At 28.1% G+C, this 13124-nt stretch overlaps 1 protein-coding gene across 1 annotated transcript in view; it reads right to left on the bottom strand.

The window, feature by feature from the left end:
- pld4 (phospholipase D family member 4) overlaps positions 1 to 11900 on the bottom strand; it is a 19823-nt gene extending 7923 nt beyond the window's left edge. Inside the window, exons 1-8 of the mRNA XM_016474165.1 lie at positions 11679 to 11900; positions 11519 to 11597; positions 11276 to 11451; positions 7771 to 7954; positions 5764 to 5884; positions 3487 to 3815; positions 1453 to 1592; positions 1196 to 1361 (exon numbers count right to left, since the gene is read on the bottom strand). Of these exons, the coding sequence (XP_016329651.1) occupies positions 1196 to 1361; positions 1453 to 1592; positions 3487 to 3815; positions 5764 to 5884; positions 7771 to 7954; positions 11276 to 11451; positions 11519 to 11597; positions 11679 to 11749 (1266 nt within the window). The 5' untranslated portion in view covers positions 11750 to 11900. The remainder of the gene's footprint in view (positions 1 to 1195; positions 1362 to 1452; positions 1593 to 3486; positions 3816 to 5763; positions 5885 to 7770; positions 7955 to 11275; positions 11452 to 11518; positions 11598 to 11678) is intronic.
- Positions 11901 to 13124: the final 1224 nt, after the last annotated feature.

Below are 13124 nucleotides of genomic sequence, written 5' to 3'. Positions count from 1 at the left end.
TACTCAACTGTTTTAAATATTGATAATAATATTAAAAAATGTTTATCAGCATATTAGAATGATTTCTGAAGGGTTTTGTGACACTGAAGACTGGAGTGATGATGCTGAAAATTCAGCTTTGATCACAGGAATAAATGACATTTTATCATATATTCAAATAGAACGCAGTTATTTTAAGTAGTAAAATATCACAATATTACTGCTTTTGCTGTATTTTGGATCAAATAAATGCAGGCTTGGTGAGCAGAAGAGACTTTAAAAACATAAAAAATCTTATTGTTCAAAAACTTTTGACTGGTAGTGTACTTGCTAATTTTTGCTTTTCAGTATGTGTATGTTTTTCCATGATACAAAGTCCCCAGGGGACTGTGGTGATACCCTTTTTTTAAGCTAGTGCATCTGAGGTCAAGATTTGTAATTTGTACTTTTAAAAAGAAAATGTTCAACAATTAAAAATAATATTATCAGAACTAAAGCTCATGAGTTATTGTGTATGGCTGGGTATGTTAAAAACCATGGTTTACAGTGCAGTACCACAATTGGATTGTTTTTTACAGGTAAAAAAATGTTTAAACTAAATGAAAATAAACTCTACAGTACTGATACTGTAAATTAAAATACTGTAAATAAAATACAGTAAAGACATTATTGTACTGTAAATGCAATTACAGTAATAATACCGTAAAAATTTTTACAGTAACTTTTTTACAGGTAAAATTTTTTTAAACTAAATGAAAATAAACTCGGTTTACAGTGCAGTACCACAATTGGATTGTTTTTTACAGGTAAAAAAATGTTTAAACTAAATGAAAATAAACTCTACAGTACTGATACTGTAAATTAAAATACTGTAAATAAAATACAGTAAAGACATTATTGTACTGTAAATGCAATTACAGTAATAATACCGTACAAATTTTTACAGTAACTTTTTTACAGGTAAAAAATGTTTAAACTAAATGAAAATAAACTCTACAGTACTGATACTGTAAATGAAAATACTGTAAATAAAATACAGTAAAGACATTATTGTACTGTAAATGCAATTACAGTAATACCGTAAATATTTTTACAGTAACTTACTGGCATCCAGCTGTTATTTACAGTGTACTATTTTCTTTACAGTAATTAGTTTTATATGAAGCAGTTGGATTGATGAAAGGGTTTTTTCTCTCGATCTTCACACGTGACTCACCACTGCGATGTTAATGTTGTCTGACGGCGAATTAAGCGCGTCTAATGATCTGATGAAGGGCCAGACGGCCGGATCTGTTTCCTGTCCACAGCTGACCAGCAGACAGACGGAGACGTTTCTGTCCACAGCCGAGCGCTTCAGAGCGTCTTCAATCACGGGCCAGTATCTGCAGAAGCACATAAACAACATCATAAACGCTCATGAAGCTCATGATGTGAAACGCATTGAAATGTCACTCAAACTCGCGCCCCGTTCACCCGTGATGATGGAAGAACTTGGAAGCCGGATAAAACTCCATGACCGCCACATGAATGAAGTCCTGCGCTCCTCTGATGGCCGACAGGATCGCGTCCAGATCTCGTGTGCGAGAGTCCGGACAGAAAACCGGCGGAGACGCCTGAGGAAGAGCAAAGCTGTGCTCAAACCAATGCTGTGCTTCTTTGATTAAAAATACAGTAAAAATAGTGAAATATTATTATAATTTCAAACAGCTGTTTTCTGTGTGAATATCTGTTAAACTGTAATGTATTTCTGTGATGCGCAGCTGTATTTTCAGCATCATTACTCCAGTCTTCAGTGTCACATGATCTTCAGAAATCATTCTAATATGCTGATTTGCTGCTCAAGAAACATTTCTGATTATTATCAATGTTGAAAACAGTTGTGCTGCGCAATATTTTTGTGGAAACCGTGATACATTTTATTTTTCAGGATTCTTTGATGAATAGAAAGTTCAAAAGAACAGCATTTATTTGAAATAGAAATAATTTGTAGCATTATAAATGTCTTTACTCTCACTTTTTGATCAATTTAATGCAGCCTTGTTGAATAAACTATTAATGTCTTTTTTAAAAACTTGACCATTTTTCACCATTTTGAAGCTACAGCTTTTTTATTTTTATTTCAGTTTTAGTTATTTTAGTAAATCAAGTTAAACTAAATTAAAATGAGATATGTTGCCTTGGCAACTAGCTGAAATAAAATAAGTTTATTTTTATTTTATTTTATTTAGAATTTGATTTCAGATAATGTTTATTTTATTTCAAGTTAAGTAAAATGTTTTTTTAAAGGTTTTAATTTTAGTTAACTACAATCACCCTGTTACATACAACATTATATAAATTATTTATATACTGAATTAGTGCTGGCAAAATTGTTATTTTAGTATTTTAAATCACTGTTATTTTAGTATCATTAAGACACTATTATGGTTTTTATTAATATTTTCATTTCATTTCAGTTTTTATTTGTATATTTTTAATTAGTAATTTTTTAAGTTTCAGTCATTTTGTTGGGCGATTTTTGTCATTTTCAGTATGTTTTTTATGTCTATATATTTTTATTTAAGTTTTAGTTATTTGAGTACATCAAGTTTAAATTAAAACGATTTATGTTTGTCTCAGAAACTAGCTTAAATAAAATAAGTTTTAGTTTTTTATATTTATTTTTATTTTAGTTAATGTTGGTGATTTTTTTATGTTTCAGTTTTAGTTTTAGTCAATAACCCTGTTTTGTATACTATTGTAGTTTTTACATTTATTAATATACTGAATTAGCTTTTATTTTTATATCTCCAGTTTTCATTTTAATTTTAGTCATTTTTATTATTATATTTATTTCCATTTAGCTTTATTTTATTTTTTTTTACTTCAGTTTTACTTCTAGCACTTCAACTTAAATGTTATTTTAAATAGTTTGGCCAAGCAACATTTTGTTTACGTTTTTTAAGTTTTTTGTATCATAAATGTGGCCCTGGAGCACAAAAGCAGTCTTAAGTCGCTGGGGTATATTTGTAGCAATAGCCAAAATTACATTGTATGGGTCAAAATTATAGATTTTTCTTTTAAGCCAAAAATCATTAGGATATTAAGTAAAGATCATGTTCCATGAAGATATTTTGTAAATTTCCTACTGTAAATATATCAAAACTTAATTTTTGATTAGTAATATGCATTGCTAAGGACTTAATTTGGACAACTTTAAAGATGATTTTCTCAATATTTAGATGTTTTTGCACCCTCAGATTCCAGATTTTCAAATAGTTGCCAAATATTGTCCTAACAAACCATACATCAATGGAAAGCTTATTTATTCAGCTTTCAGATGATGTATAAATCTCAATTTCAAAAAATGGACACTTATGACTGGTTTTGTGGTCCAGGGTCACATTTATAACTCATGTTAGCTCTGAATTAGTTTTATATGGATGTGCGTTTAAGTCTTCAAACTCTCAGAAGCATCAGTTTTCTAGCACACGGTAATCTATGATCAGAAGAGTTTGTGTGAATCACCGTGATGTAAGCTTTGCTCTCCACTCCGCTCAGATTGAGCAGCAGCGGACGCTCCTCGTTGATGTCGGTGTCATAGTCGGAAGGCCAGGGATCCGGGATGGAGGCGTTGGAGCGACCCGTGACCCAGTAGGACTGGAAGATCTTCTGCAGGTCAGCAGCCAGAGCGCTGGAGTTATAGATGACCACACCGAGCTCTTTGACCTGCGTTAAAGCTCTCCAGTCCATGTTGGCGCTGCCGATGTAGACGTGTTTCCCGTCCACGATCCAGAACTTGGAGTGAAGGATTCCTTTAGTCAAACGTCCGAAGTTCACGCGGCGTATCTGCACTCCTGCATCCAAACACATGCTTATTATCCTGAACAATCACTGAAATACAGCTGAACTAAGATAAAACAGAAATACTTGAAGAAAAGCTCAGACGGAAGTAAAATTAGGAATGTTGCAATGAAATTACTAACTGGACATAAATAAAAAACTAAAACTGAGATTGAAATGAAATGAAAATAAATGTAATCGAAGCAGTAACATTAAAGAAAAAAACAGATTAACAAAAAGATTTGACTAATTCAAAATTACATCTAAAAAAAAAAAAAAAAGGCAACTAACAAAAGCACCAAATTAATATAAATAAAAACTAAAACTGAAATAAAAATAAATCTAAATTATTATATAACAAATAATAAAAATGACAAAAACACAACAAAATTACTTTAAAAAAAAAATCAAATAAAAAAATTGCAACTAACTAAAGCACTAAAATTACTAGCTGGAAATAAAGAACTAAAACTGAAACCAAAATAAAAATTTATTAAACCTAAGTAGTAATAAAAAATAAAATTAGATGCAAATTACATGAAAAACTCAAACCAAAGAAAATGTTTAAATATTGCTTTGGCAAATAAAACAAATATTTGATGAAAAGCGCAGATGAAAGTAAAATTAGGAATGTTGCAATGAAATTACTAACTGGAAATAAATAAAAAACTAAAACTGAGAGTGAAATGAAAATAAATTGAATCTGAGCAGTAACATGAAAGAAATAACAGTATTAAAAATTAAATCTAAAAATACAAAAAATAAAAAATAAAATGGCAACTAACAAAAGCAGCAAATGAAAATAAATTAAAACTAAAACTGAAAGTGAAATAAAAATAAATCTAAATTATAATATAACACAATAAAAATGACAAAAACACAACAGAATTACTTAAAAAAATTAAACTAACAATTAAAATTAAAAATAAAAATATAAAAATAAAAACAAATTGCATAGAAAATAAAAATACATTAAACCTAAATAGTAATAAAAAATAAAATAAAATTAGATGGAAATTACATGAAAAATTAGACATAATGCTTTGGCAACTAACTGAAATGAGTTTAAGATGAAGCAATAAAATTAATAACTGCAAATAAATAAAAACTAAAACTGAACTAAATCTAAGGCTGAAACAAAAATAAATTAAACCTAAACAGTAATTAAAAAATAATAATAAAAATGATAAAAAATACAACAAATTGACAAAAAAAATTAACTAATAATTAAAATGAAAACTAAAATTATACAAATAAAATATAAAAATTAGATGAAAAACTTAAACTAAAGGAAAAGTAAAAACTGAAATAAGTTTCAGATGAAGCAATAAAATTACTAACTGGAAATAAAAAAAACTAAAACTGAAATAAAATTAAAACTGAAATAAAAATAAATTAAACAAACAGTAGTTCAAAACAAAAACACAAAATTACAACAAAAAATAAACCAATAATTAATGAATTAGATTAAAAAACTAAGGTAAAGGAAAATTTAAAATGTTGCCTTGGCAATAAATAAAAACTAAAACTGAAATAAAAATAAATTAAATCTAAACAGTAAAATAAATAAATAAAGACAAAAACACAACAAAATTACAAAAAAATTTCATCAATAATTAAACAGAAAACAAATAAAATATAAATATTAAACTAAAGGTTATTAAATATATTAAACTAAATATTAAAAAAACTAATAAAAAATGACAAAAGCACATAACAAAATGACTAAAAATGAAACTAATATTTAAAATGAAAACTAAAAATAAAGAATAAATAAAAGCTAATTCAAAATATTAATAAAAAAATGAATGGTATACAAATAATGCTCAAACGACACTAGTTAGGACTTGAGGAAAATGTCTGGAATATTTTCGGTAGATAATTAAGAGTAGAAATATTTGAAACTAGTCTGAAGTTGGTCAAATCAAATCAAATGAAACATAAGGCTGCATCATTCCTGACCTTGTTCTTTGAGGGCTTTCAGGTCGGTTGAATTGGGAGCTAAAGTGGGGATGCTGGTGACGACGCGCACAGACACGTTTCTGGACGGTAAAGCCTTGAACTCTTCTAAAATCTCTCTGCCCTGAGAAACAAGAAACCATGCTTCAAAAACAGCAATACCTTCACATGCATCGTATTGCAGTTAGGGGTGTGCGATATGACAATTTTTGATCGTGGACGATAAAAATGTAAAACAACTTTCGAGTGAGTAAATGATGGTATAAAAATAAAGCACTATTTTTATTTTTGGGTGAATTATTCCTTTAATGTTAATAAAACACCAAAACACAACGAGAAAAATCACTCACTACTCTTGACTGAAAAACTTTAATACAGTTGCTTTCATAGGAATCAATCTATATAGTGTTTTATTTTTATATTTGTTCATGCAATTTCTTGAATGCTCCTGCTAAATACACCTACTGTACCTGAAAATAAAGCACTGTTTGTTTTATTTGTATATTATGTGTATTTGTAATGTGTATCTTAGTTCTCATTTTTTAATAACAGCTAAAATAATGACAATGATTTTTATCTTCACCCACTTTGGCCTACATATGCACCATTCTTTTTTTAGTGCTGTCAAACGATTAATCGCGATTAATCGCATCCGAAATAAAAGTTTTTGTTTACATAATATGTGTGTGTGTACTGTGTGTATTTATTATGTATATATAATACACACACATGCATGTATATATTTCTGGAAAATATGCTATGTTTCTAGTGCTGTCAAACGATTAATCGCGATTAATCACATCCAAAATAAAAGTTTTTGTTTACATAATATATGTGTGTGTACTGTGTGTATTTATTATGTATATATAATACACACACATGTATGTATATATTTCAGAAAAATATGCTATGTTTACTAGTGCTGTCACACGATTAATCGCGATTAATCGCATCCGAAATAAAAGTTTGTTTACATAATATATGTGTGCGTGTACTGTGTGTATTTATTATGTATATATAATACACACACATGCATGTATATATTTCAGAAAAATATGCTATGTTTACTAGTGCTGTCAAAAGATTAATCGCGATTAATCGCATACAAAAAAGTTTTTGTTGACATAATATATGTGTGTACTGTGTATATTTATTATGCATATATGAATACAAAAACATACATGTATATATTTTGAAAATATTTACATGTATTTACATGCATATATTTATATTAATATAATTTAATATGTAAATTAGTGCTGTCAAACGATTAATCGCGATTAATCGCATACAAAATAATATATATGTGTGTACTGTGTACTGTGTATATTTATTATGTATATATAAAGACACACACATACAGTATATATTTTGAAAATATATACATGTATTCACATGTATATATTTATATTCAGATCATTTATATTATATATAAATATATTTAATAGATAAACATTACATATTTTTCTTAAATATATACATGCATATGTTTGTATTTATATATACATAATAAATATGCACAGTACACACACATATAATATGTGAACAAAACCTTTTATTTTGTATGCGATTAATCGTTTGACAGCACTAATTTACATATTAAATATATTTATACATAATATTAATTATATGAATATAAATATATGCATGTAAATACATATAAATATTTTCAAAATATATACATGTATGTTTTTGTATTCATATATACATAATAAATATACACAGTACACACACACATATATTATGTAAACAAAAACTTTTATTTTGGATGCGATTAATCGCGATTAATCTATTGACAGCATTATTCTTTTTATATTTTGTTACCTTGAAAGGCTTTGTCTTGATAATAGGGAAAATAGTTTGGCTGTAATGCTCAGACAACTTGCAAAATAGAATTGTGATAAAATCGTGAATCGTGATATTTCTAAAGAAAAATCGTGATATGATATTTTTGCCATATCTCCCAACCCCCTAATTGCAATCATGGCTTCGTGTCAGTGTTGAAGGTACCGGTGTGTCGCTGGAGGAGTTGACGCTGATGTCTTCGCCGGTCAGACACCAGTAGAAGGACGCCACGTCGATCTGTTTGGAGGCCGAAGACAGAAGATCCTTCCAGGCTTCAAACAGATTCACTCCAGCCTTCACCTTCCTCCCGTAATCCACACCCAGAGGAAAACTCTCAACCAGAACAATACTGGGAGAAATCACACAACCAGACCCGAATCTGAGTCTCACAGATTCATAACTCGGTTTATCGAATCATCCTCCATAGAAAACACATGCTTTGTTTATTTTGAAAGCAAATTCACACAAAGTTTGACTGTCATCACTCACGGAAATGTGAGAAAATTATGGCATTGTTCATAAAGGGACACGTAATATCATCTGTGTGCTGTTAGTGACGGGATACAAGCACAAATTCACCACAACAGTGAACTAAAAATAATCGATAACTGAACCTAAAACCATTCAAAAAAAAAAATTACTTGAAATAAATGTATAAATACAAAGTTATTTTATTCAGCTAGTTGCCAAGGCAACATAAAGTTTAAGTACTAAAAAACTAAATATAAATAAAAACTAAAACTTAGCTATATATAACTATATATATATATATATATATATATATATAAATTACAAACCACAACAAAATTACTAAGACTTTAAAACTGAAATAAAAACAGAAAATATAAAAATAAAATCTAATTAAAAATATAAACTTAGATATATATATATATATATATATATATATATATATATATATATATATAAATTACAAACCACAACAAAATTACTAAGACTTTAAAACTGAAATAAAAACAGAAAATATAAAAATAAAATCTAATTAAAAATATTAAAAAATATAAATATCAATGATGCCTAAAAAGAAAGAAAGAAATGAACGAACGAACGAATGAACAAATGAATGAGTGAGTGAATGAATGAATGAATGGAGTGAATGAGTGAATGAATAAATGAATGAGTGAATGAATGACCAAACGAATGAATGAATGAATGAGTGAATAAATGAATGAGTGAATGAATGAATGAACAAACTAATGAATGAGTGAGTGAGTGAATGAACGAGTGAATGAACGAGTAAATGAATGAGTGAATGAATGAATGAACAAACGAATGAATGAATTAGTGAACAAATGAGTGAATAAATTAATGAGTGAATGAATGAATTAGTGAACGAATGAGTGAATAAATTAATGAGTGAATGAATGAGTGAACGAATGAACAAACAAATGAATGAATGAGTGAATAAATGAATGAGTGAATGAATGAGTGAATGAGTGAGTGAATGAATGAACAAACGAATGAATGAGTGAGTGAGTGAATGAATGAGTGAATGAATGAATTAGTGAGTGAATGAACGAGTGAATGAATGACCGAATTAATTAATTAATTAATTAATGAACAAGTGAATGAATGAACGAGTGAATGAATGAGGGAATGAACGAATGAATGAATGAATGAACGAGTGCATGAATGAGTGAATGGAGTGAATGAATGAATGAATTAGTGAACTAATGAATGAATGAACGAGTGAATGAATGAATGAGTGAATGAATGACTTAATTAGTGAACGAATGAATGAATGAGTGAATTAATGAACAAGTGAATTAATGAACGAGTAAATGAATGAGTGAATGAATGAACGAATTAGTGAATGAATGAACGAGTGAATGAATGAATGAGTGAATGAATTAATTAGTGAACGAACGAATGAATGAGTGAATGAATGAATTAGTGAACGAATGAATGAATGAACAAGTGAATTAATGAACAAGTAAATGAATGAGTGAATGAATGAACAAATTAGTGAATGAATGAACGAGTGAATGAATGAATGAGTGAATGAATGAGTGAATGAATGAATTAGTGAACGAATGAATGAATGAATGAATGAATGAACAAGTGAATTAATGAACGAGTAAATTAATGAGTGAATGAATGAACGAGTGAATGAATGAGGGAATGAATGAATGAGTGAATATTCACCAAGAATGTTCAATTCTATTGTGGCATTCAAAAATATTTCAGTCTGTTATAAATATTTCATCTGAAAAACAAATTTCCATTAGATTGAACTCAGTAAACTTTAAATTGTGTTCACATTATGAATTTAGAATAAATGAGGTATTTAAATAATTCAAAAGTATAAAAACTAAATTCATAATCAGAAATGGGCACAAATACATGAAAATGCATTTAAAATACAAATACAAAATACTGTGTGGAAAAATGTACTTAAATGCAAATTACATTCTATTTTTTTTTCAAAGGCTTTAAAATACAAAATACAAAAAAGGTATTTTGTATTTCCAAATACTTATTTTAAATACATGTATCTGAAATACTGCCCATCCCTGTTCATAATTAGATTTTTATTTCAAGTAGTTCCCAAAAAAAACATCACATTTTTGATTAGTTTATATATATATATATATACACACGACAAAAACACACAACAAAATTACTAAAACTTTGACTGAAATTAAAATGAAAACAGACAATAGAAGTAATTCAAAATATATTAACAAAACCTATAATATTATATCAATTATATTAAAATAACAGTGTATATATACACAATACAATATATTTCTTTAAATGGTGTACATATCAATTTAGAATAAATGTGAGGTATTTAAATAATTCAAAAGTATAAATATTAAAATCATAATTGTATTTTTATTTCAACTAGTTTCCAAGAGACACTTCACATTTTTGTTTAGCTGAATTTTAAGTACAAAATAACTCAAATGAAATGACAAAAACACACAACAAAATAACTACAACTTTGACTAAAAACGAAATGAAGACAAAATAAAAAAAATACAAACTAATTTAAATATATTAACAAAAACTATAATAGTATATCAATGATACAAAAATAGCACTGTATCAAAAGCCTATTGAATCCTATACACTAACCAACACTGAATTTGCCAAATAAATAAATAATAAGATTTAAAAAAAATTCAATTCCATTGTGTGGCACTAAAACATATTTCAATCTGTTATAGAATTGAGCTGAGCTGGGTAATCTTTAAATGTACATATTATGAGTTTAGAAAAAATGTGAAGTATTTAAATACAATAATTAATAATTTTACAACACTTCTGTAAATGTCAAAGCAGTTGCATTTGCTTTGGTGTAAATTGAACAAATTTTATGCCTAGCAAAGCTCAGCAGAAATAAATCAATCTAATTTAAATCATTGTTTGAATATCACTTTTGCCAGGATTTTTCGGGTTCATATGAATCGAAAGCATTCAGATGCACGTCTAAGAAATGTGACGCCTTGAACTTTTTAAAAAGAGAAAGAAATTCCACGGGAAGTCGGTTTTATTCTTTTTTTTTTAAATGAAATTGCATGTAAACTAAAGGTCAGCTCTCCATGTAATCCAAATCCAAACAGAAGCTGGTCTTAAACTCAAACTGTGGCGCAGAAGTGCTGAAGGTGGCAGGAAGTGAAAGCATGAAAACAGGAAGTGTGCTCACCTGCTCTGCTCGATGGGGCCACTTTGATTACAGCACGGCGGTGTCTGAGGAGGATTCAGAGCCTCGTGGATCCGATCCTCATTCTTTAACGTCTCTATTACAGCCACGGCCAATAAAATCCCCAAAACCAGCAGACATCCAGCGGCCAGCAGAGCCGAGACGGGACACTTGGAGTCCTGCGAGCACAAAAACATCACTAGATAGAAAACATCCGACGAGACGCTCTGAAAGAGTCAAGCTCACCCTGCGACTGGACACATAGCTGTCATGTAGACTCTTATACGGAGACGTCAGTTCATGACCGTCCAGTAACCGTGAAGATCTGAAAACAAGCATTTATCACTGAATGTTGTAACGAATCGACAGAAAGCAAAGAGTGAGTGTGAAACAGCAGAGGACTCACGCTGGCATGTTGAAGCAGGTGCTGATGATTTCTCGTGACACACAAAGGGAAATATTCTTAAATAATCTCATTAGTTCCTCATTCGCTTTTCATTTCTGTTTTTGTCACTTCAACACTTGTCTAATATATTTAAAGGGGCTTTCAGACATCTGTAGATCACATCTTATGACATATTTACTTAACTGACCAAAAACTGGCTTTATGAAAAATCTACAGGAAATTATTAAACGGATAAATAGAAAACAAAACAAGAATAAATAAATAAAAAGAATATAAATAAAAATTTATAATTAAAAAAAATATAAACAATAAATATAAATAAACATAAAGATGGAAATAATTAAAAATAAATAAGAAAATAAACAAATAAAAATTAAACGTGAATAAATACAAATTAATCAATACAAATAATAAATAGAAAACAAAAAATAAAACAATAAAAAAAATAATTATTTATATTTATTACTTATTATTTATATTATTTATTTGTATTTATGGAAATAATTAAAGTAAATAAGAAAATAAATGAATAAAAATTAAATGAAATAACTACACTTAATAAATACAAATAATAAACATAAAAAAACTGTATAAATAATTCTTAGAAAATAAGTAAATCAAAATAAATCAATATTAATACAAATAACAAATAAAAATGAAAAACAGTAAAAAATTATTCTTAGAAAATAAGTAAATAAAAAGTGAATAAAATTGAATAATAATAAATAAAAATATACAAAATAAATGTAAATAAATAAAAAATAAAGATGGAAAAATAAATAAATTGCATCTGTGCTAAACTAATAACTACTGTGAATTAAGATAATCAGATCCATTTACAACATAAGGTTCTAGTTACTAGTAACTAAACTTTAAAACAATTAGGCATCAAAAAATTATTATTATTTTAAATATGAAGGTTTATGAAAGCAAATGGTAAAAATGCATAAGGAGGATTAAAAACTTTTATAATAACATTTTGATTACAGACTTGGATCTTCTGTGAACTGAATGCAGAGATTTTAAAACAGTGTTTATTAATAAACTACACCGAAAAAAAAAATTGTATATGATTCAAATAAATTTTAACTCAGAAATGAAACCGCAACACATTAAACACGTAATTCTGAAATAGAAAGACTTTAAACAGTATTTTCTAAAACGTAATCTTGATTTTATTTACTTTTTTAACGGTGTATAAATAAATGCCTAAATTTAAAATACAGGTTTATAAAGTTTTTTTGTGCACATCAGCATTAAAAGATTCATATGAGGCATGTTACAGAAAGCCGTCGCATCTCAGCGCTCAGATACTGTATATTACACTATAATATACTGTTTGCATGCTGTATAATATTAATATTACATACCTCATCCAGTGCACTGATGTTTGTCATAAACACACGTCACACAGGCATTAATGAGCACGAAAGAGATGTTGTGTCA

The sequence above is a fragment of the Sinocyclocheilus anshuiensis genome, unplaced genomic scaffold (genome assembly GCF_001515605.1).
Source record: "Sinocyclocheilus anshuiensis isolate Anshui unplaced genomic scaffold, SAMN03320099.WGS_v1.1 scaffold208, whole genome shotgun sequence".
Taxonomy (NCBI): domain Eukaryota; kingdom Metazoa; phylum Chordata; class Actinopteri; order Cypriniformes; family Cyprinidae; genus Sinocyclocheilus; species Sinocyclocheilus anshuiensis.
Note: the sequence above shows the minus strand (reverse complement) of the source record. Positions and strands in the feature narration are given on the sequence as shown.